We start from the raw sequence: 20,108 nt of genomic DNA, 5'->3' as shown, positions 1-20,108 counted from the left end.
ACAAAGTTTTGTTCCAAACTCAGACAATTCTGCAGCAAGCATGCATTTTTTTTTTGGTAAAAATTGGCTAATGTTTGAAAGCAAAGAATCAAAAGAACATTATAGAAACCATCTCACCTAATAGCTCCAATCAACTACTAAACAGCCTCCAGAAATAATTTTCTCCCTACATCTTATACCACACATGTACTTTTAAGTTTTGCTTAGTTCCTGTCATGCTCATTGATAGGTAAATCAGTGGTCCCTCTGGTCTGACAGATGGAGATCATTAGTTGTACAATATCTCAACACCAACTTCAAAATTAACTTAGGGATGTTATGATGCTTTCATGTTACCACTATAGGGGACTCAAGATCATTTTACCCAGAGGTAAAATGGAATTTTCAAAGTCCCTTAGGGTCCTTAACAAGTGCTATTCTATAAACAGGGTAATGATGCTCAAGATTTAAAACACCATTTAACTTTGAATGTAGGTCTGGAGAAATATAACTAACAATGATTAAGTCTGACACTTGGTCATCAAATTAATATTGAACACAAATCAAAATCTAGTTAGAAACATTTTATTTAAATGTGCCAAATAAAAACCCACATTTTCAGACCATAAGATGTTAATACATTCAACAAAAAACATATTTTACTGCTGTGAATTTACAGAGTAATAATCCAGATCCATTCTGATTAGATGGTTGAAAGATCTTCCCTAGATTACACTTTACAGACATCACAAATCCCTTATAATAATGTAAACAAAATACTTTCCCCTAAAGGGTAAACTTGAGAACTTCAGTCCATTCTTTCAGGACTTGCACTTCTGCGTGGACTTCCTGATGGAGACCGACTACAAGAAAAAATTAGGTTTGGAACCAATTAGTGTCTTTTGAAACTTATGCTTTTCATACACATGCCAGGGAAACTCATTTCGATAAATTCAAAGGCATTAAATAAATTCCTACAGCAAAAACTTAATCAGGTACATGACATGTATTTTTTGCCCTTGCTTAATTCTAGTTCTTGTAAAAGTGTAAGTTTTTAAGAAAGAAAACTAAATGTTTTCTGGTCACTAAATATAAAGCATTAAAGCCAGGCGCTGATGGCTCATGCTTGTAATCCTACTCATTCAGGAGGCTGAGATCTGAGGACAGGGGTTCAAAGCCAGCCCAGGCAGGAAAGCCCATGAGACTTTTTTTTTTTGGTCAGTCATGGGGCCTGAACTCTGGGCCTGGGTGCCATTCCTCAGCTCTTCAGATGTAGATTAGTGCTCAACCACTTGAGCCTCAGTCCCACTTCTGGCTTTTTTCTGCTTATGTGGTGCTGAGGAATCCAACCCAGGGCCTCATGCATGTACCACTGAGCCACCTTCCCAGCCCCTCCCCAGGAGACTCTTCTCTCCAATTTGCCACCAGAAAACCGAAGTGGCACTGTGGCTCAAAATGGGAGAGGGGAAAAGCTCAGGGACAGTGCCCCAGGCCCTGAATTCCAGCCACCTGACTAAAAATAGAGAAAACAATCTTTTTTAGGCATAAAATTTCTACAACAAAGGGCTCACAGGACTAATCACATCTTAATAACCAAACACCTTATGGCTAAATATTTCCACAAAAAACAGTAAGTAGGGAAGGAAAAACAATCATTTCAGAAACTAAATACCTAATCTATATAGCACCAATTCTCCAAAGAGCTCAAAGACTGCTCTGCTACACCAGCAGTAAGCAAGTAAGTTCTACAGAGGCCATACTTGACAATTCTAAGATTTGACAATTCTAAGTTTAGCTTACCTTCTTTTTGGAGATGGCGATCTGGACTTTGATCGGCTGTTAAAACATGAGAAATTCTAGTAAGAGAGAGTACTAACCAATACCTTTTTATACTTGTAATACTATAAAAATACTATAAACCCCCAAATTGTGCTCAGTGTAAAATTATCAATATTGAAGTTGAATTTTAACCTACCATTTTTTTTTCTTAAAAAAAAAAAAACAAAAAACGGCCAATCTCCCAAAAATTGTTTTTCATATAACTAAACTGGCTTGACGTTATGTTTCTCCATGCACCTACCAGTTCTCAAAAGGGCCTCTCAATGCCTTCTATCTCTTAACATTCCTTCCTTCAAGAAGACAACAGGCTTCTCTTCTTGTTTGGTTAAAAAAAATACATGTTTTTTCAAACACATAAGGCTTTGGAGTATTGGATTAATAATTGAATTTCAACAATTCAAGTCACTTTGAACTCTTTGGATATTGGTGCCATATAACTTAGAAGAGTTATCTAATCAGACTTTTACCCTACCTGCTTCTTGGTCTTGAAAGAGACCTGGATCTTGATCTTGACCTTGACCGGGATCTTAAGAGAAAATTATACAAATTAGTTTCTAGGATTCCTTTACTACTGAGCATAACATTAGGAACATTAGGATAGGGAAAGGACAAATAATCAAATAAGCTCTGTAATATCCAAGGTTAACATGATAGAATTTTTTCTTTCAAGACTGGTATGATTTGATTTTAAAGGAAATTAAATCAAGTCTCACAGACTTGACCACCATCCATCACAAGCCAAGCCTTAAACAAACTTAACTGTTCTGGTGATACTGATGACAGTCACTACTGGATAACACTAATCCTGTGTAGTCAGAATTTATCGTGGTTCAGGACCAGTAACTGCCAACTTTCCAGTGTTTCCTGATTCTACTGAGTCTTATGACTTTTTCAAGTTAGCGACACTTAGTTATATAGTAAATACAGTCTGGCATTAGAACACATACTTAGTGTTCACTGCAGTGTCCGCTATGATCTTTTCATTCCTTCCCAGGCTCAAGTGCTCCTACTGTCTCAGCTGGCAATGGCTCAAGGCCAGTATAAACCAAATCTGGCTACAAATTCAAGTTTTAAAACAACAAAAATTCTCCGAAGCATTTCATTTGAATTATGTCCTTTAGTGCTGTCATTAAGACAGGACAATCTAACTACAAATAAGGAGGAAAAAAGTGTTACATACTGGAAATACCTCGATCCTTTTATAGAACCAGACCTAGATCTTCTGAGTGAAGCAGATCTTGATCTACGAAGAGACACAGATCTTGATCGTCGAGGAGATGCTGATCTTGACCTGAAAGTTAAGAAATTTAAGTCCATCTTCCAAAAGTTCCTTTTCACTTATGAAGGCTTAACCTGGACAAACTATCTCACCTCCGTCCCCGGCTCCTGCTGCGTGAGCGAGAGTATCGCCTTCCTCTGGATCGAGAATGTGATCTAGACCGTGACCTATTTTTCAAGTTAGAAAAATACAAAATATTAGACAACAATTCATTCTTAGAGTTTGTGTGCCTCTGCTGAAATCAAATCTCAAAAAACTATTTAAAATTTAATGTCTCATTTGGAAACAAACTCTGGGCCTATTAGTTGAGTATTTTTTTTTTACTACCTAAAAAAAGATTTGTTAAAAGCTGAATTACAACTTAGAATTACATAATATAAAACACCATAATGTGTATTTAAAATAAACCTTGCAAGTTTGCAGGTCGACCCTCTTTGGCCCATGGTCTAGTAGTGGTCTAGAAGATCTAGACGATCTAGAAGTATCTATAGCCGATCGCTGCATCTAGATGTTTTCTTCAATCTAACGACGATCAAACTGACAGCCAAAAGAGCCAGATGAGGCTTGATTGACGCAAGAAGATTTTTCTAGTTGGGAATGTGGTCAATCTGGTGTTCCTCTTTCTAAAGCGGAGGGGGCCCCAATTGTAAGCCAAATTTACTGTTACGGCGATCACCGTCTCAAATTTTCTGCCCTTTAAAGAATAAGGTGAAGCTAGGTGTAGATGACTCGAGGGGATCTGGCCTCTTATGCTGATCACCTCAAGGTCTAGGAGGATCTTAATTGTCGGATTTGCAAGGCGCCTCAGCATGATATCATAAGGCTCGTGACATTCTGAATCAAGGCGACTGACTCAAACGAAGAAACCTGAAAGGTTTTGACCAGGTTGATTATTAATATATTAACATTTTTAATTAAAACAAAAATTGTAAAATACACCTGTACAATTAACATTCAAGTTTATAGAAAAACACTAGTTTCTGCCTTGCTAAAAAAATTACTTTGATTAACTAGAATACCAACCATTCCTTTACTAATTTAAATACCTGCTTCTTCTCCGTCTGCTATAGCGATGACAATCATAAGCATAATGTCCTTTTTCGCCACACTCATAGCATCTATCATTGGGATCAAAGGGACGCCGGGCAGGTGGTCTATCAAAACGTGATCTCCGAGGCATGCCTGTCGATAGTTCAACCCTCACTCGAGAACCACAAATCACCCTGGCAAAACAATTTTAACGAGATTCTACAGTTAAAAACTATCCATCCACCCCCGCACTGTCCATAGTCTACCACCCCCTCATATGCTGGATCCTGTTCCAAAAGCCTGGGGAGCTTTTGTCAGTCGTGGGGCTTGAACTCTGGGCCTAGGCGCTGTCCCTCAGCTCTTCAGCTTAAGCCTAGTGCTCTACCACTTGAGCCACAGCACCACTTTCAGCTTTTTCTGTTTATATGGTGCTGAAGAATCGAAGCCAGGACCTCATGCATGAGGCAAGCACTATAGCTCTGATCTACCTTTCCAGCCTCATGTCTTTTTATAAAAGGATCTCAAGGATGTGTTGTGGAAGGCGTCCTTTCCCCTGACTTAGGCCTACCTGTATTTTCCCTCCACACAAACTCTCTACAGTCCCTGCCATCTTGATGACAGTTCAGTCCCTCCCTAGCTAAGAAAGAGCTTGAAGGAACCCCCCTCCAACCCCAGAAAAGAAAAACAAAATAAAGGAACATGTTTCAAAAAAATTATTTATACATGTATCTTCTAAATTTAGAACTCTTCAATAATTCCACCTTTGCTGCCTCAAGAAACATCATAATCAGGTACTTAATGTCTCTAGACTATAGCATCCAAGCTAGGAACACCTAGGTGACTATCTAGACCCACAGGAATATTCGCATGTCTTAACATCTCACTTACTTTCCATCTAGTCCACGAACTGCATCTTCTGCATCTCTAGGATCTTCAAATTCCACAAAGGCAAATCCTGGAGGATTTCTGGCAATCCACACAGTTCGTAAAGGGCCATAGTAACTGAAAGCCCTTTCTAACTCTCCTTTGCCAGCACCAGTTCCCAGGTTACCAACATACACCTTGGTTTCTGTTTAAAAACAGGAAAAAAGTTAGGCAATGTTTGACTCAAATTGTAATGCATAATTTCCCTTAAAACAAAAACATTCGGTGCAAAGTCTGTGCCAAATATGTGTTTTGTTTTTCAGTGCTGGGAGATAAACCAGGGTCTACCCAGGGTGTTGTATGTACAGTCTCTGATTCAGTCTCCCTGTGTTGCCCAGAGTACCCTCACGCTTTCATCTCAGCTTCCAGCATTTTAATGCTGGAAATACAGGGGTACACCACCACACTCAGCTTATGCAATGCAATATTTAGTGCTCTCTGCTAAGGATTCAACTTAATGCTAAAAACCAGATATACACCTGGTGCCAGTGGCTCACATGTGTAACCCTCGCTACTTAGGAGGCTGAGAACCGCAATCCAAAAACCCAGCCAGGGCAAAAACACCTGCAAACTCCCAAAAAGTCCTTAGTGGAGCTGTGACTCAAGAGGTAGAGTGCCCAGACAAAAGGAAAACAAATGTGGTACTCACTAGGCACTGCTGAAACTATACAACTTGTGAGTGGGAAACAGGAGGAAAAAAACTGGGAGATGAGGGTAGGGGTGACACTGTCCAGAAAGACATGTAATTTTAACCTGATTTATTTAACTAACCCCCCTGGTAATCATCTTCAAAATGACAAAAAAAAAAAGTGCTAGCCTGAGAAGAAAGCCAAGTGTCTCCAGATTGCCCAGGACCCTAGTTTAAGGTCCAGAACAGCATGAAAACAATCCCAAAAGCAAAAAAAAAAAAAAGGGGGGGGGGGGGGAATGTATGGATCTTTTCCATTCCTCTCCATCATGGAGAAAAAAATATATTGGAACAGGCCAATTGCCCATGGCTCACATCTGTAACTCTTATCTAGCTACTCAGGAGGCTGAGAATTGAGATCATGTTTCAGGAAGCCAGCCTAGATTCTGATTTATAATTAACCAGGAAAGCAGCCAGAAGTGGAGTTGCAACTCAGATGGCAGAGTAGTATCGGGTGAAGAAGCTAAGGAACAGCCCCCAGTACTTGCAAAAAAAAAAAAAAAACAAAAAAAAAACAAAGACAAAACAGAGAGCCATTTTTTTTAATTATTTATTTTTGCATATTTGGCCTCAGATTTGTATGCAGACCTCAACTCTTTTGTTTTTGGTCTGGTCGTGGGGCCTGAACTCTGGGCCTGGAGCTGTCCCTCAGCTCTTCAGCTCAAGGCTAGTGCCCTACCACATGAGCCACAGCGCCACTTCCAGCTTTTTTCTTTTTGCTTATGTGGTGCCGAGGAATCGAACCCAGGGCCTCATGCATGCAAGGCAAGCGCTCTACCACTGAAGCCACCTTCCCAGCCCAAGAGAGCCATTTTTAAAGCTAGTCTTTTTTTTCTCCTTTGGCCAATCCAGGGCTTGAACTCAGGGCCCAGGCACTGTTTCTAAGCTTCCTTTGCTCAAGGCTAGCAGGCTAGCACTCTACAACTTGAGCCACAGCGCCACTTCTGGCTTTTTCTGTTTATGTGGTACTGAGCCCAAGGCTTCATTCATGCATGCTAGGCAAGCACTCTACCAAAGCCACATTCCCAGCCCTAAAAGCTAGTCGGTTCAACAAAAGGCTTTTTTTTTTGCCAGAGACCTTTACACCAAGGAGATATTTAGCACCCTTTAACTACAGTGTTTTTACCGTGACCGAAGCTATGACATGGGCGTGTGAAGCTAGGGATGCTGCTAAAAAGAAAAAAACAAAACAAAACAAAAATCCTATGATGTTTGGGCAATCCTGATCCAAAATCCCAACCGTACCGAGAACCCCCGTTTTAATGCGGTGGCTCTTCAGGGCTGCAACAAATGAGTCTTAAGATTGAACCTCTGGGCGGGGAGGGGGTCGGGGGGGGCAAAAAACGAAACGGTAAATTCTAAGAGCGAAGCTAGACTTGGGACCCGTCTCAGCGGGGCGACTCTGCAAACAGCGCAGACGCGTGGTAGAGCGTACTCCCGGCGTGGGGCGGGCCCGCCGGCCCCGCCCCCGAGTCCCGGCAGCCTCGGCGCGGCGCTCGCTGGAAGCGCGCGGGCCCGCGGCGACGGCGGCTTGGGCTCACTGGCGGGCTCGGCGAGGGGCCGGGCCGCGGGAGCGGGGCCGCGCGGCCGGCAGCGCCCTCCTCGGCTGCCGGGCGCGAGCGCGCCCCACACTCCGGCTCCCCGCCCCGGAGCCAGAAACCGCGCTCGGATGAGCTGAAAGGGAAGAGAAACCGGTCGCCAGCATCAGCTCTCCGCTGCCCCCCCCGCCGCGCGCCCGCGCCCCCACCCCAGCCGCGGCGTCACGAGCACGCGCGGCCCCGCCGCTGCCTGTTTTCCTCCCGTCTCCCCTTCCCGCCCCCGAGTCACCTCGGCGACCCCGTGGGCCGGCCCGCCCCAGTGGCGGGAAAGCGCCGAGGAAATGCGCCACCGCGGTGGCCGATGTGCGCAAAATGGCAGCCGCCGAGGGCGGGGGCCCGGCGCGCGCGCGGGCGGCGCCGCGAAGGGCAATGGCGAAGCCCCGATCGCCGACCTCCCTCCGGCCGGGCGGCGAGAGCGGCACCAAACCACGCAAACCCAGCGCGGACCCCCTGCCATCCCCGCCGCCCGCCCGCCCGCTCACCCCTGCGGCCGCCTCCGGCTTCGCATGGCGTGCACCGAGGCCGCCATTACGCACGCGGAATAACCGTCTCCCAACCGCCGCGCCAGCCCGCCCCGGCCCCGCCACACTCTTCTCCAGGCCCCGCACCCGTCCTTCACCAGACCCCAGCCGCTCACCTCCTCCATACCGCCCGTAACGCGACATGTTGACCAGCCCCGCGTGCTCAGCTCCGTAGCTCGCAGCACCCGGGACTCGAGTAGGCACGGAAGACACTGCGCACCTCCTTTCGCCAACGGTCCCGGCGGCACTACGAGGAAGAGTCCCGGCCCGCGCTTATATACGCGGCGGCTGGGATTCTTTTCTTTGCGCATGCGTCATTTCAACGTTCTGCGCGGCACAAAGAAGGTGGGCGGAAACAGCCGGGAAGCGACGCGGAGGGAACTCACAGGCCGCCTCGGATGCTGGGCGGAGGGATACGTTACTATGGGAACTCCACGATCTCGTGGATAAACCTGTGGCCTTTCCCCGCGGCGTCCAGCTCCGTCCCCTTCCCTCCCCTTTTTCCCTCCCCTTTCCTTACCCCTCCAAGTCTCCCTTCCCTCCCCCCAACCGTGACCCTCTACCCGCTTTTCGTTTCCCCCCCCACTCGCAGCCCTCAGCGTACAGGTGCATTAGGGCCGTCTAGGGGAGAATGTAAAACTGACCCGCTCGCCTAGAAGCTGTCGCCGCCTTTCTGTTGATGGGCCTGGCCTAGTCTGCTCCTCAATTCCTCAATCAGTGACCTTATCCCAAGTGTGATCAGGGTGAGAATCGTGGTCTTGGCACCTCAGGCGTCAAAGGGGGGGGTGATCACACACACACACACACACACACACACACACACACACACCGTGTACTGACCCTTTATCCCCTTCAGAACTAGTCAACTCTTTGTCACCAACAGGATTGGAGAGGATTATTAATCTGATGGACAACAGAGTTGGTGGGGAGGAATTGGCAAAACCCTAAATCCTAAAATCCGAACAAGTATATTAGCCAATGGCAATTCTGAACATATTAGTACCTGAATCACAGAGTGATGTATTTATTCCTCCTTTCAAGAGCTTTCAAGTTTGGATGGCAACCCACCTCGTGCACTAATAATAGGTCCAGAACTTAAGGACTTAGTCTTTCAGTAGAGATTGGAGTTTTTACTGTAGATATCAAATAAGTGAAAACCTTTTCTTTACATTAGAATGAGTTAAAATCCCATTTTGATTTTATACGATGTATTTGCCAGGCACAGGTTCTACAAATACAGTTTCAAGTTCTTTTAATCTCACACACACACACACTGGACATTACTTAAATATTTGGTATATAAAGTTTAAAATATAAGACATAAAAGAAGAAATTCTTAGATATGAATATTTTTATCTTCATCTGCTGTAATCCTCTGTATATAGATGTTCAGTATAGAATACAGGAATAGCAGACCTACTTGGTGAATAAAATGTAGATTGTCTCCAAGTAATATTACAAATTTTATATGTAGTTTTTTAGATTTTATCAAATTATGAAAAGGATCATCTGTCTCCAGAAAATAGCAAGAAAATAGACATTCTATAGAATATATTACATTAGTTCTCTCAAAATCTCAGATTTTTGTTTTTATCAACAGGACTGTTCTAAAAAGTATTAATAATTGTAGAGATTTTTATAAACTTTCTGAAAAAGAGGATTAATTCTGATAAGCCTCACTAATTTGACTTTCTTCTAAGAATTTATGAAAATTTCTGTTAGATTTACCATAAATTACTTTGTACCCCATAGCTTCTAATAGATATTAATAAATATATGCATGTGTATATATATATTTTTTTGGTCGGTCATGGGGCTTGAACTCTGGGCTTAGTCGCTGTCCCGGCACTCTTCAGCTCAAGGCCAGCGCTCTACTGCTTGAGCCACAGCGCCACTTCCAGTTTACTGAGTGATTTAATGGAGATAAGAGTCTCATGGATTTTCCTGCTCCAGCTGGCTTTGAACCTTAATCCTCAAATCTCAGCCTCTTGAGTAGCTAGGATTACAGACGTAGGCCACAGCCTACTGTACAGAGAACTTTTAAGTAAGCAATGGTGTAAATAACTGTTTTTCCAACTTATAAAAAGCTATTGCCTGGCACCAGTGACTACTGCTTGTAATCCTAGCTACTCAAGAGGCTGAGATCTGCAGGTCGTGGTTCAAACCCAGCAAGGGCAGGAAAATCTGTGAAAATCCAATTAACTACAAAAAAAAAAAAAAGCCAAAAATGGTTCTGTGACTCAAAGTGGTAGCACAAAACTCGGGACAATGCCCAGAACCTGAATTCAAACCCAGGACAAGGGAGAGAGGGAGGGAGGGAGGGAGAGAGGGAGGGAGGGAAAGTAATTTAACTTTTCTAGCTACTCAGGAGGCTGAGATCTGAAATTGTGGCTCAAAGCCAGCCCACTCAAGTGACCATGCACTAGCCTTGAGCAAACAAAGCTCAGGGACAGTGCCCAGGTTTGAGTTCAAGCCCAAGAACCAGCACACTGCCCCACCACAAAGAAGGGGGGGAGGGAAGAAAAAAGTATAAATGTTTTGCCCCATCTCTGTTTTTAATATGTTTAATGAGTAATGTTCATAATTCTTTTATACTCTATTAAAGAATTAACTTTCATTAGCCAATTACCAGGCTACAAAGTATGTGGGGTAGAGAAAGCAATAAGTAAAGCAACTTCCTAATGAGGTTTTCTTTTTTTTTTTTTTTTTGTCAATCGTGAAGCTTGAACTCTGGGCTTGGGTGCTGTCCCTCAGCTCTTCAGCTCAAGGCAAGCGCTCTACCGCTTGAGCCACAGCACCACTTCCGGTTTTCTTTCTTTTTTTTTTTTGGGTCGGGTCATGGGGCACTGTCCTCCAGCTCAAGGCTAGCACTTTACCACTTGAGCCACAGTGCCACTTCCAGCTTTCTTTTTTTGCTTATGTGGTGCTGAGGAATCGAACCCAGAGCCTCTGGCATTCAAGGCAAGCACTCTACCACTGAGCCACCTTCCCAGCCCCACTTCCGGTTTTCTAGTAGTTTATTGAAGATGAGAGTCTCACGGACTTTCCTGCCCAGGCTGGCTTTGAACCTCGAACCTCAGATCTCAGCCTCCTGAGTACCTAGGATTACAGGCGTGAGCCACCAGTGCCTGGCCCTAATGAGGTTTTCTAAGGAATAACTGATAGTATTTTAAAGTGTGAAAGTATGAAATCTTGAAGCCCAAAACTAAATTGAGTTGTTCTTTTTTTTTTTTTGTCAGTCGTGGGGCCTGAACTCTTAGCCTGGGTACTGTCCCTCAGTTCTTCAGCTCAAGGCTAGCGCTCTACCACCACAGCACCATTTCCAGCTTTGTCTGCTTATGTGGTGCTGAGGAATCGAACCCAGGGCCTCATGCATGCAAGGCAAGCGCTCTACCACTGAGCCGCCTTCCCAGCCCAATTGAGTTGTTCTTTATTTAAAGATAGAATGTGGCCAGAGAGATGGCTCAAGACTATAATCCTAGCTGCTTAGGTGGAAATCAGGGAATCAAGGTTCAAGGCCAACCCAGGCAAACAAAAGTTCAGGAGGGGCTGGTAATGTGGCTTAGTGGTAGAGAGCTTGCCTAGCATGCACAAAGCCCTGGGTTTGATTCCTCACTACCACATAAACAAAAAAAGCTGGAAGTGGTGCTGTGGCTCAAGTGGTAGAGTGCTACCCTTAAGCAAAACGAATCTCAGGGACCGTGCTCAGGCCCTGAGTACAAGCCCCAGGACTGGCCAAAAAAAAAAAAAGTTCAAGAGACTCCATCCCTCAGTGTTAGACCAACTTCAGGGAAAGCACAACAGCTAGGGACAGTAGTTTATTCCTGCCATCCCCAGCAACAGAGGGAGGAAGCACAATCAAAGCCCAGGCTGGCCCTGGCATACAAGACCTTACCTCAAGAATGACCAATGTAGCCAGGCACCAGTGGCTCATGCCTGTAATCCTAGCTACTCAGGAGGCTGAGATCTGAGGATCACAGTTCAAAGCCAGCTGGGGCAGGAAAGTCCATGAGATTCTTATCTCCAATAAACCACTCAGAAAACCAGAAGTGGCGCTGTGGCTCAAGAGGTAGAGCGCTAGCCTTGAGCTGAATAGCTGAGGGACAGAACCCAGGCCCAGAGTTCAAGTCCCATGACCAAAAAAAAATGACCAATGTAAAGAGGGACTGGAGGAATGGTTCAGGTGGTAGATCACCTTCAAAACTCCTGAGTTCAATCCCCCAAAAAGAAAGAATATTGTTGAGAGTGACTTGGTCAGGCCGATATTTTAACTACAAAACTAGGCTAGCCTTGACTTACAGTTTAGCAGTTTATTCATTACCATTATTAGGAGTAAGTAATTTTGTACCTAGGAATATTCCAGTCATGAAAGTAGTATGGGTGTGGCTGTGGGTGTGGGTGGTGCAGGGGCCTTGGTGCTCTCATTCAAGACTGGCACTCTACTACTTGAGCCACAGCTCTTTATTTCTAGATTTTCTTGTGTCGGGGGCGGTGTATATACTGGTCCTGGGACTTGAACTCAGGGCCTGGGTGCTGTCTCTGAATTCTTTTGCTCAAGCCCAGCACTCTAATACTTGAGCCACAGTTCTACTTTGGCTTTCAGTGATTAATTGGAAATAAGAGCCTCATGGACTTTACTGTCTGGGCTGGCTCTGAACTTCAATCCTCAGATCTCAACCTCCTGAGTAGCTAGGATTACAGGCGTGAGCTACTGTGTGGGCTCTACTTCCAGCTTTTTTGCTGGTTAATTGGAGAAAAAAGTATCACAGACTCTTCTGCCCAGGCTGATTTTGAACTACAATCCTTGAATCTCAGCCTCTTGAGTAGCTAGTGGTGATCAACTTACAGTTTTATTAAAAAAAAACTTAAATAACCCAACTACTGTTTTACTTGTACATATGATGGGTTGACTTTATGTTTCAATTTGGCCGGACCACAAAGTGCCTAGACATTTTGTCAAAATCAGTCTAGATGTGTCTGTGAAAGTTTTTCAGAATGAGATTAACATTTGAGACAAGAAGATTGCCCCGCCTAGATGGTTGTCATCCAATCATGTGAATAACTCAATAGAATTGAAAGGCTGAGGCTGGGAAGGTGGCTCAGTGGTAGAGCGCTTGCCTTGCATGCCTGAGGCCCTGGGTTCGATTCCTCAGCACCACATAAGCAAAAAGAAAAAAAGCCGGAAGTGGCGCTGTGGCTCAAGTGGTAGAGGCTAGCCTTGAGCTGAAGAGCTGAGGGACAGAGCCCAGGCCCAGAGTTCAATCCCCACAACTGGACCCCCCCAAAAAAAAGAAAAAGAAAAAAAAAGAATTGAAAGGCTGAGTAAAAAGGATTGCCCCTGCCTGACTGAGCTAGGACACCATCTTTTCCTGTCTTCCAAATGAAACTGAAAGGTAAGGTGGCTTAGTGGTAGTAGAGTGCTCGCCTAGCATGCATGAAGCTCTGGGTTCCATTCCTCAGTACCACATAAACAGAAAAGGCCTCTAGGGTCAGTGTGGCTCAAGTGGTAGAGAGCTAGCCTTGAACAAAAGAAGCTCAGAGTCAGTGTTCAGGCCCTGAGTTCAAGCCCTACGACCAACACTCCCCTCCATGCCCCCCCTCCCCCCAAAAAAAGAACCAAATAGAACTGAAAAAATGAGCTCTTCTTAGATCACCATTTTACAACTTTGGAGCCAGGATTAACAGCTTTGCCTCTCTCGGTTCTCAGGTCTTCAGACTCTCACTGGATCAACCTACCCCACTGGCTTTCCTGAGTTTCCAGTTTACCTACTACTTCTCAGTCCTAGAACTGTGTGAGGCAATTATTTACAATCTTTATAACACATGTTTACAATAAGTCAATAAATCCCTCACAGTAAAGGAGGTGGATGTGTGGATGAGCAGATAGGTGGGTGTTCCCTTGGTTCTTTTTCTCTGCAGAACCCTGAGGGATTTACAGTACAATGTATTGTGTCATAAAGGATTTTCCGGGGGCTGGGAAGGTGGCTCAGTGGTAGAGCGCATGCCTTGCATGCATGAGGCCCTGGGTTCGATTCCTCAGCACCACATAAGCAAAAAAGGAAAAAGCCAGAGTGGTGCTGTGGCTCAAGTGGTAGAGCGCTAGCCTTGAGCTGAACAGCTGAGGGACAGCGCTCAGGCCCAGAGTCAGGCCCCATGACCGGACACCCCCCCTCCCAAAAAAAAGAATGCTGATATAAACTTAACTTGTATACAGGTATATCCCTAATTTTTCTCTTTTTTTGTGTGCCAGTCCTGGAGCTTGAACTTGGCATGGGCACTGTCCCTGAGCTGCTTTTGCTCAAGGCAAGCATTCTACCACTTGAGCCACAGTACCACTTCCAGATTTTTCTGAGTAGTTTGTTGGAGATAAGAGTCTCATGGACTTTCCTGCCCTGGCTATCTTTGAACTGCAATCCTCAGCTCTCAGCCTCCTGAGTAGCTAGGATTACAGGCGTAAGCCACCAGTGTCCAGCTCCCTCAGTAGTTCTTTAGAACAATTCCACAAATGAAATTTCTGGTTCCGTCTGAGCTGTTGGTGGCTCAATGTGTAATTCTTTTTTTTTTTTTTTTGGGTCCGGTCGTGGGCCCTGAACTCTGGGCCTGGGCGCTGTCCCTCAGCTCTTCAGCTCAAGGCTAGCGCTCTACCACTTGAGCCACAGCACCACTTCCGGCTTTTTTCTTTTTGCTTATGTGGTGCTGAAGAATCGAACCCAGGGCCTTGAGCATGCAAGGCAAGCTCTCTACCACTGAGCCACCTTCCCAGCCCATCAATTTGTAATTCTAACTACTTCAACAATCCAGAAGTGGAAGTGTGGCTCAAGTGGTAGAGCTTGAGTCTTGAGTGAAAAAGCCAGAGGAGAGCCTGAGGCCCTGAGTTCAAGATCTAGGACCAGCACACACACACACACACACACACACACACACACACACACACACACACACACTATTTATTTATTTATTTTTGTTGGTCTTGGGGCTTTAACTATGGACCTGTGCGCTGTCCCTCAGCTCTTCAGCTCAAGGCTAGCACTCTGCCTCTTAAGCCACAGCACCATTTCCAGTTTTCTGAGTGGTTTATTAGAGATAAGAATCTCATGGATTTTCTTGCCTGGACTGGCTTCAAATTGCAATCCTCAGATCTCAGCCTCCTGAGTAGCTAGGAATACAGGCATGAGCCACCAATGCCCAGCACATCCTTTTAATTTATACTCCTCTCTCTGCCAAATTCTATATGACTGACTGCAATATTTAATTTCAGTAAGATTTAGTTTTCTGTGAAAATACATGCAAAAACATGCAAATGTTACTACAATAGCAAGGAAGGAAATTTCTCATTTCCATAATTATTATTCTTTAGACAATTCACAACTTCCTTTGTCTTAACTAGCCAGACCTTTTTCCCCCTGGAAGGCTTTCCCACTGAAAGATTTTATTTTTGTCAGTTGTAGGGCTTGATCTCTGGTCCTGGGTGTTGTCCCTGAGCTCTTCAGCTCAAGGCTAGCACTCTACCACTTGAGCCACAGTATCACTTCAAGCTTTTTTTTTTTTTTTTTTTAATGCATGTGGTACTAGGAACCCCGGGCTTCATGCATGCTAGGCAAGCTTTACCACTAGGCCACATTCCCAGCCCCCTGTTGAGAGATTTTTATGGGCATCACAGTATAGTCCTACAACAAAATACATAAAAGCATGATCTTACGAAATTAATATATGTAAGAAATACAGGAGAATTCTGCTCGCAAAGGATTGGCTTTCACAGTATTTTAAGCAAGTTTCCTTTAGCACATCCCAGATAATTTGAACTTTTCAGAAAGGCATCTAAATAAAATTATTTTTTTCTCCTCCTTTGTCTGATACAGATGAGAATATTCTGGTGCTGAACCACATATCTAGAGATGCTGTTAGCTCCACTTTAAGAACACCACCACAGACTGAACTTTGTGTGGAAGAAGAGCCCCTGGTCAGGAGAGAGCAGCTACACATTGCAACCCCATCGCTTCACTTCAGATACTTGCCATTTCTAAGAGTAAATATGCCGCTTATTCTAGGAAAACCTGAAAATGAGCAGAAGAACAAGCTAAACATGTCACTCACTCTAATTGGAGGAGAAAATGGCCACAAGGCCAAATTAAGTAGACAACATACTGTAAACAAAAAAGAAAATGATCAGGAGGACAAGTTTGAAGATGCCTATGAAATTATCCCTGTGGCATCGTCCATGAATCTATTATCTTCCTTGGAAGAATGTACAACTGGGTTGTACTTATTCCTTAATAACAGATTTTCAGAGGCAATAAGTCTCATTCATCCATGGTCTAAAAACAGCATATACCATGCCCTAATGTACAGTATGCTTATGATTGTCAGGGCCATCCTGACTTTTGATCCACAGGATATTGAGACTGGAATTTCTGTCTCTAAGGAAGCTTTGAAAACATGCAATAATTTCCGCAAAAGACCTAGAATAATGACTTTGTCATATCTAGTGAATAGGCATGGAATAAAGGCTGTCAACGAAGAAGAATTGCATGCAGAAGTCTGTTATGCTGAGTGCTTGATCTTGAAGTCCTCCATATCATTTATACAGGATGACAGTTTGCTTGGTTTTTTTAAAAGCAGCATCAGCATTGGATCAAGTTATCAGATATACAAAGACTGTGAACATGTACTAACACTTATGCCAAAAAACCAAAGCAAAGCCCACAGACACCTGGATGGAGGAATAAAGTTTGGACTTGGAGCATTCAATTTGATGTTATCACTTGTGCCACCGAAGATACTAAGACTTCTCAGTATCGTTGGCTATTCTGGTAATAGAGATCTAGGCTTGGCTTTGCTGCATGAGAGTGCATCTGAACCCCATATAAATTACATCTTAAGTGTTTTCACTCTACTCTTTTATTACAACTATATCCATGTAGCTTTTGGTATTGAAAAGATTCCCAGTCCTGCTACAGAAAATCTTTTCCTAATCTACCTCCACAAATTTCCAAACTGTGTTGTATTTAAATTTTTTCATGCACGTTTTAGCATGTTGAAAGGCAATTTTGAAAATGCACAGTTAAAATTACAGGAGTGCATTTTTACTCAGAATGAATGGAAGCAGATTCATCATCTCTGTTATTGGGAAATCATGTGGTGCCACATTTTTCTGCAGAATTGGAGGCAGGCATTCCAGTATGCCAATCTACTCTCTCAGAATAGCAAATGGTCCAAGGCAATATATATGTATAGCAAAGCTATATTACTGGCTTTGCTTCCTTCCGATTTTGCAAAATCAGTAAGCGAGGACATCAGCACTCTCTTTTTAAACGTGGACAGCCTGAGAGTGAAAATTTTAGGCAACTCTGTGCCGATAGAAAAGTTTGTTGCTGAGAAAGGTCAGCGCTATGGTACTACTTCAGGCTGGTTTACAGCACAGCCCCTTCTGGAATTCATTTATGCCTGGAGTGGTTTCCGAGTCATGAGCAAAAAAATGGACCTTATTGCAAGCTGGCTATCCATAATTGACAGAGGAAAAGACCTTTTGCAAGAAAATCCAAATGAGGAGTATGGGACAGATGACATCAGTTTATTAAATTTGCTTAAAGGTCTATGCCTGAAACACTTAGGCAAATATTTGAAGGCTGAACACTATTTCAACTGTGTTCTTCAGAATGAGAAATTGTTAAAATACGACCACTATTTGGTACCATATACTTACTATGAACTGGGAATTCTACACTATCTAAATGGAAATTACGCCAGTGCAACCAAAAGCCTGGACAACATCAAGAACTACAAAGACTATTCCATGGAGGCCCGATTACAGTTTAGGGCTCATATAGCCCTTGAACAAATAACAAAAGAGATGTAATTTAAATGCAAAGTACGCTTTCATTTCATAAAGCGGAATATCTACAGATAGCAAGGTAATTAGCAGACTAATTGTTTCTTCTTGGAAAAAAACAACAGGAGGCAGCTAAGAATATGATTAGTAACAAGAAAGAAATTGGCCATTTCCCCCCCTTTCCCTTCTCCTTACCCATAAAATGTAATTGGACCAGCAAATGGAGTGATGTATGTTTTTGAAAAGGAAAGGCAGATGATGTATGTTATAAAATTTCTCTCTCTACTCTATCAAGTCAGTATGTTCAAAACTTCAAAAGGTAATTTTTAACATCTCCCTAAATAATGAATACAAGTCACATGAGAACAGCTACCCCAGCGATTTCAGTCCTTGGTAAATGTTTTTGACTGAAAGTAATTTCAAGATTTTGCTAATATTTCAAAACAATGGCACATTGAAAGGGAGATTCTGACTATATTTTTATGGATTTTTTTATATCAGAGATGATTTTCCCCCTGTGTAATAAGGAATATTTTCTTTTTTTTTTTTGGTCCGGTCATGGGGCCTGAACTCTGGGCCTGGGCGCTGTCCCTCAGCTCTTCAGCTCAAGGCTAGCACTCTACCACTTGAGCCACAGTGCCACTTCCGGCTTTTTTTTTCTTTTTGCTTATGTGGTGCTGAGGAATCGAACCCAGGGCCTCGGGCATGCAAGGCAAGCACTCTACCACTGAGCCACCTTCCCAGCCCAAGGAATATTTTCTATCTTTTGTCTTAGGAAGTTCAAATGTTGGTTTATAATTTATCTGGCAAAAGAAAAGAAGCCCTTACCTTGTTACACACACACACACACACACACACAGACACACACACACACACTTTGAAGATAACTGGAGAGGAGGCAGAAAGAACATAGGTCACTGAGTAGGGTGGAAAGGACTAGTCTGGTGCTGGTGGCTCACGCCTGTAACCCTAGCTACTTGGGAGGCTGAGATCTAAGGCTGAGATCTACGAAGCCACCCCAGCCAGAAGTGGCACTGTGGCTCAAGTGGTAGCATGCTTACCTTGAGCAAAAGAATCTCAAGCACAGTGCCCAGGCTCCGATTTAAAGCCCCAGGACTGGCCAAAAAAAAAAAAAAAGAAAAGTATTAGGCTGTTGGAGGAAGAGCTAAGTGTTATCTAGTTTCTACTAACTCTCCCTTTTATTGTCCTCTACAGTGTAATTTAAGAAATAATTAAACCATGTTCATCTACTCATTATTGCTAAGTTAATTTGAGAGCAAATAGGAACTATAGGAACAGGGTGTGGTATTATTTTACCTGTCTTAGGGTTTAAAATTAGTTTTTTTCTTCTTTCAAAGTTCACCAAAACAACTCATTTCCAGTTCTTAATTTCTTCTATATCAGTAACTCAGGGTTCTTTATAGTCACCATTTGAAACAAAAGTTGCTGGATAAAAGCCAAGTCTGGCGGCATAGGCCTATAATCCCAGAATTAAGGCAACAGAGACTTTTTTTTTTGCCAGTCCTTGGGCTTAAACTCAGGGTCTGGGCACTGTCCCTGAGCTTATTTTTTGCTCAAGGCTAGCACTCTACCACTTGAGCCACAGTGCTACTTCTGGCTTTTTCTGTTTATGTGGTACTGAGGATTTGAACCCAGGGCTTCAGGCATTCGAGGCAAGCATTCTACCGCTGAGCCACCTTCCCAGCCCCCAGGCTGTCTTTGAACAACAATCCTCAGATGTCAGCCTCCTGAGCAGCTAGGACTACAGGTGTGAGCCACCAGCACCCTGCTTGAGAAGCTTGAGTTCAAGGCCAATCTTAAGTTACTTAGTGAGATCTTCTCTAAAGAGAAAGTGTTCCTGGCTTTTGGCTTGCTGAACATTTGAATGCTTTGGGTATCTAACCAACCTCCTGGAAAACAATGAGGTGCTAATAGTTCAGAAGCAATGATTGCTTTTTTTCTTTGACACAGAATTTGAGACAGGATGAGCCACCAGCACCCGGTTGTAATGCAATACGTGTGTGTGTGTGTGTGTGTGTGTTGTTGTTGTTGTTGTTGTTGGTCGTGGGGCCTGAACTCTGGGCCTAGGCACTGTCCCTCAGCTCTTCAGCTCAAGGCTAGTGCTCTACCGCTTGAGCCACAGCACCACTTCTGACTTTTTCTGCTTATGTGGTGCTAAAGAATCGAACCCAGACAGAGCCTGATGCATGCAAAGCAAGCACTCTACCACTGAGCCACCTTCCCAGCCTGCAATACTTTTTTAAAAAAGTATTTTCCTCAAAACCAGGTGCTGGTGGCTCATGCCTATAATACTAGCTACATAGGAGGCTGAGAACTGAGGATGATAGGCCACTTGGGCAGGAAAGTTAGTGAAACTCTTATCTCCAATTAAAGCCAGAAGCAGAACTGTGGCTCAAATGGT

General features: G+C 43.8%; 2 protein-coding genes across 5 annotated transcripts; one reads left to right on the top strand and one right to left on the bottom strand.

Annotated features, from left to right (window-relative positions):
- Positions 1 to 548: 548 nt before the first annotated feature.
- Srsf7 (serine and arginine rich splicing factor 7) lies at positions 549 to 8,143 on the bottom strand. Of its 4 annotated transcripts, none has more exons than XM_042675393.1 (8): positions 7,974 to 8,141; positions 5,015 to 5,195; positions 4,144 to 4,320; positions 3,190 to 3,264; positions 3,008 to 3,109; positions 2,291 to 2,344; positions 1,780 to 1,815; positions 549 to 842 (listed from the first exon to the last, which is right to left on the bottom strand). In XM_042675393.1, exons 1-8 carry the CDS (start codon positions 7,999 to 8,001, stop codon positions 788 to 790), a joined length of 708 nt encoding a protein of 235 aa, XP_042531327.1. In that variant the 5' UTR covers positions 8,002 to 8,141; the 3' UTR covers positions 549 to 787. The 4 variants fall into 4 exon arrangements, with proteins under 4 accessions (XP_042531327.1, XP_042531326.1, XP_042531329.1 ...); XM_042675392.1 differs by having other exon boundaries at positions 2,999 to 3,109; positions 7,974 to 8,138; XM_042675395.1 differs by lacking the exon at positions 1,780 to 1,815 and having other exon boundaries at positions 7,974 to 8,143.
- A 5,467-nt stretch (positions 8,144 to 13,610) lies between these two features.
- LOC122104553 (tetratricopeptide repeat protein 39B-like) lies at positions 13,611 to 17,899 on the top strand. Its single transcript, XM_042675484.1, has 2 exons — positions 13,611 to 13,647; positions 15,717 to 17,899. Exon 2 carries the CDS (start codon positions 15,890 to 15,892, stop codon positions 17,711 to 17,713), a length of 1,824 nt encoding a protein of 607 aa, XP_042531418.1. The 5' UTR covers positions 13,611 to 13,647; positions 15,717 to 15,889; the 3' UTR covers positions 17,714 to 17,899.
- The last annotated feature ends 2,209 nt before the right edge of the window (positions 17,900 to 20,108 follow it).

This window comes from Dipodomys spectabilis, unplaced genomic scaffold, assembly GCF_019054845.1.
Source record: "Dipodomys spectabilis isolate Male_0828 unplaced genomic scaffold, ASM1905484v1 ptg000026l, whole genome shotgun sequence".
NCBI classification, from domain to species: Eukaryota; Metazoa; Chordata; class Mammalia; order Rodentia; family Heteromyidae; genus Dipodomys; species Dipodomys spectabilis.
This window is presented reverse-complemented; position numbering and strand designations above follow the sequence as displayed.

Bases quoted from the DNA above. Each gene is read 5' to 3' on its own strand.
- Srsf7 (XM_042675392.1), bottom strand. From the start codon at position 8,001: ATGTCGCGTTACGGGCGGTATGGAGGAG. The intron at 5,196-7,973 runs GTGAGCGGCTGG...GTTTTTAAACAG, and splicing joins TTACGGGCGGTATGGAGGAG to AAACCAAGGTGTATGTTGGT. The intron at 843-1,779 runs GTAAGCTAAACT...TTTTTCTTGTAG, and splicing joins TCGCCATCTCCAAAAAGAAG to TCGGTCTCCATCAGGAAGTC.
- LOC122104553 (XM_042675484.1), top strand. From the start codon at position 15,890: ATGCCGCTTATTCTAGGAAAACCTGAAAATGAGCAGAAGAACAAGCTA.